The sequence below is a fragment of the Quercus suber genome, unplaced genomic scaffold (assembly GCF_002906115.3).
Source record: "Quercus suber isolate HL8 unplaced genomic scaffold, Cork oak 2.0 scaffold_5, whole genome shotgun sequence".
Classification (NCBI taxonomy): Eukaryota; Viridiplantae; Streptophyta; class Magnoliopsida; order Fagales; family Fagaceae; genus Quercus; species Quercus suber.
The window spans coordinates 3,428,930-3,433,121 of NW_027069471.1; the positions used below are offsets into that span (position 1 = coordinate 3,428,930).

The 4,192-nt window shown below is 28.5% G+C and overlaps 1 protein-coding gene across 1 annotated transcript in view; it reads right to left on the reverse strand.

The window, feature by feature from the left end:
* LOC112007422 (mogroside IE synthase) overlaps positions 1 to 2,974 on the reverse strand; it is a 10,942-nt gene extending 7,968 nt beyond the window's left edge. Inside the window, exon 1 of the mRNA XM_065772508.1 lies at positions 2,227 to 2,974. Coding sequence (XP_065628580.1) covers positions 2,227 to 2,859 — 633 coding nt within the window. The 5' untranslated portion in view covers positions 2,860 to 2,974. The remainder of the gene's footprint in view (positions 1 to 2,226) is intronic.
* Between the last annotated feature and the right edge of the window lie 1,218 nt (positions 2,975 to 4,192).

Consider the following 4,192-nt stretch of genomic DNA (forward strand, 5'->3'; position numbering starts at 1 on the left):
TTTTTTTTTTATTATAAACCACTCTTTCAATGGTTAATTTTCTTCCTTTTTATCCTTTCTCTTCAAACCAATCGTTTACTGATTGTCAACATTTTTTCGAATGACCACTTTTTGGTTAAACTTACCGCTTTCCCTCTTAAAATTTCACATGTATTCTAAATTTGGGGTCTACTTGTATAATTGGACTCCCAAATGGTCTAAAAATAGAATTATCTCATTTAGGGTTTGTTTTTGTGAATGAAGGTTTGTAATTCATATAATTATTTAAAATTATAAGAAATTAAATATGCGAATAAGGTCGAGAAGGTAAAGTTAGATGAGGAAGGAAATACATAAAAATAATTGGAAATAGAGGAAATGTATGACAAATATATATATATATATATATTCAAGGTTACCATGAGAACAAGTTCAAATCGTCTTCACAGTACCCCAATATGTTGGTTCTATAGTCTTCATAGTACCCCTACATACTTGTTTATTTATAGAAATTGTACTATATTTAAATTTTAGAAAATTCTTAATATACATTGTACTGATAATATAAGATTTATATTATTAATATAGTGTAAATCTGTGATTCCCTCTTATCTTTTTTAACAATCAATCTAATCACTCTATAAGGAATTTTTTTAAGAAAAACTATATTAAATTAAGTATTTTAATAAGAAAGTTAATACCGTACCGGATGTTATATCGATTTAGCCACCGGTACAATAGGTCCGTTTGAATACAGTTAAAAACTAAAAATATTATAACAAAATATTTTTAAAAGCTTAAATAATATCGTGAGACTCATTTTTAATGAAAAATTACTAAAAAATATATTTGTTCATTTGTAAACAGTGCATGATTGTACTGTTTACAGTAAAAAAATAAGCCTTCACGGCTGAAAGCAAAAAAAAAAAAAAAAAAAAAATTGAAACAAAAAGGTTCACTCACACTTCTCAAGATAAGTCTTATCACATTTAATGCTTTACATTACTTTTTCTTTTCTTGGATGAAGAACTCCTCTGCCTCTTCACGTGGCCACACAAAACTAATAAAAAAAAGCTTTAAAAATACAAACAGAAGGGAACAACCGGACATAGACACTCAAATGCTGAGAGAGAGATTTGAAGAAAGAGCTGAAGAACAAAAAGTGGAGGAAAGTTGGAAAAATTGGAGGACAGGAAAGTTACAAATAAAGAAAATATGAAGAAAAGGGAGAAGAAGAAGAGAGAACGAGATAATAAAAAAAACATTATCAGGTGAAAACAAAAATGTATAAAAGGTAAGTCGGTAAGTGTTTTTGTTTCACCCGAAATCTATTTACCAGCCGGAATCCGGTATTTATCCCGGTATGGCCAGAATAATACCGGTATGGGGGTATTTAATCCGGGACAAAATAAGAGTATTTTTGTACCGGCTTACTCACTGGTAAATTTTAATTGTACCGGCCAGTACGGTACGGTAAATTTTAAATATTAAGCTTTATGATAAAATAAGTACAATTAAGCTTTAAGATAAAATAAGTACAACTGCATTATCGAAATATTTCATTTTTATAACCAACATTAATTTGGAATAAAATTCAAAACTTTGTTTCTCAATAAAGGGTTCGTTTGGATAGCATTATTTTGCTGAAAGTTCATAAAAATGATTGTTACTAAAAAACTATAGCAAAATAATTTTTAAATGTGTGAATAGTAGCGTGAGATTTATTTTTAATATTTTTTAATACATAAACATGTATAAACAGTATACGTACGGTTTATGACAGTAAATTTTGTCCCATCAACAAATGCGCAAAAAAAAAAAAAAAAAAAAAAGAAAAGGAGCAAAAACTTTGAGACAAACCCTCCTATCCAAACGCAGTCAAAAAACGGGGGTTAGCACTTAATTACAGCACTGGACAATTTTAACTCTCAATCAAATAGAAAAAAAATACTATTTTTCACCTTTTTTTTTTATCTTTTTTGTTTTTATTCCAACCAAATATTCCTTAACTAAATATAAAATATTAAATTAATATTAATTTAACTTTAAAAATCTTTAAAATTAATGTGATAATAAAGGTGATTAAACTACCATCAACAATATAACAAATAATTATCATATTTTTTATTTTTTTTTTAAATGTTAACTATCAATTTGCTAGACAGTCTGATTGAAAAAAAAAGTGTAATACCTATCATAAGTCAAAAGTTAAAGTAAGGTAAATATTTAGAGAGATTGTGAACTTACCTCGAGTTCCAACTCCTTGAAAGAGCTGAAAAAGATCCACTTTGCTTCTAGGAAGTTGGAAAATTGATCCAGAAAAAGGTTCAGTAGAGGTGGGTAAGAGCTTGGATTAGAAAGGAGCGAAGATAAATCCTTGATTGCTAGTTTTGGCATCGAGGGTAGTGATACTGTTGGTTCTTCGAGAGGCAACCTTACTGTTCCTTTCTTGAAGTGATAATAGACGACATTGACAGCACAAGATTGAGTGTAAAATGGAGCTCCATCTATGCCATATTTTCTAGCCACGTCTAGAGCCCATGGTAGAGCACAGTCATACACAATAAACTTTGGTGGGTATTTGGAGCTGTTTAGTTTCTCAATATACTCTGCTAAGCTTTGTGAAACTACATCTTTGAAACGATCCACAGTTGCTATTAAGCTTTCTACGGTTTCGTCTCCCTCAGAGCCATCAGAGATTATCTCAATGTTGACAGAGCTAGCACCTTGCAAGGCTTGCATGGAGTTTCTAATGGTGCTGGTAGCGACTAAAGTCACTCTAGCACCCTTTGTGGCTAAGCGCTTGGAGAACTGGAGCATAGGATTTATGTGACCTTGTACAGGGTATGGAATCACTAGAATATGAGTTTTCCTCTCCATTTTCTTGCAGTGTGCTCTCGCTCTCTCTATCAGATGGATGAGCAAGGATTCAAAGAGATAATGTCATGATATATGTATAAATCTGACCATTGAGCTTATTTTGTTCTATATATTTAAACCATCAATTAGAGTCTTGCCATATTTTCTTTACACAGTGAATTAAATATCTCCATATATAAAAATAATTATAATAATTATTAACTAATAATTACTATAATTATAAGATTGATTTTAAGTTATATCTAATGTAACTTTAAACAGTATCACATTATTCAACATTTTTTAATTAATTGTGAATGCTTGCAAAATTTTAATATAATTAAATATCAATGGTCATGTTATCAATCAATTGTTTAACTTTAATTTTTATAATTTAAAATAATGAATAAAAAATGAGTTTTTAAATCAAATAGTAAATGTTTCTCAAAAAAAAAATCAAATAGTAAATAACAAGGAAGTGACATGAAGCGTGCATGTTTAAACATATAGACCACATAATCTTATAGTGAAATTTTCAAAATATTAATTTAATAATAAATTATTAGATGATTAATATTTCAGAGTTACATATGTTAATTAAATCTAACCAAATTATATATTTAATAATTTCAGAAAAAAATATATAAATTCATTAATATATCATAATTAAAAAGTTCATATATAATACTAAATACAAAATAATGAGATAAAATCTATTATAACTATCATTATTTTGATAAATTATAATAAACAACACATAAATTTAACACATTATTTTTATTATGGATCCATTTGGATATAATATTTTTGCTGAAATTAAAAAGGCGTAAATGCACTTTTAGTCCCTACATTTTGGATCTATTTTTATTTTGGTCCCTACTTTTTTATTTTACCGCTTATAGTCCCTAAAATGAAAAATGCGTTCCATTTTTTCCCTACCGTTACTTACTTAACGGAAATTGCTGATGTGGCAAACAGTATATAGTACTGTCACAATAAATGCTGACATGGCCATTAAATAATAATAAAAAATTATTTGGCAATAAATAAACGCCACATCAGATTAAAATTTTTAAAAATAAAAAAAATGAAAAAACAGAATTAAAATCAACAAACACTTGAATTCAGATCTAACGTCCTCTCTTCACCAAGAACACCCGAGTATAAACCAGAAAGTCAAACACAAGAACACAATACATCATGAACAAAATACCCACAAATTCTAAAACCCAGCTCAATCTTAGGCATACCAACAACAACAACCAACACAAAACTGAAAAAGTAAAAAAACACGTCTGAATCTTTTGTCCTTTTGTTTTCTTCATCTTTGTCTCAGTGGTTAATCTTTTGTTTT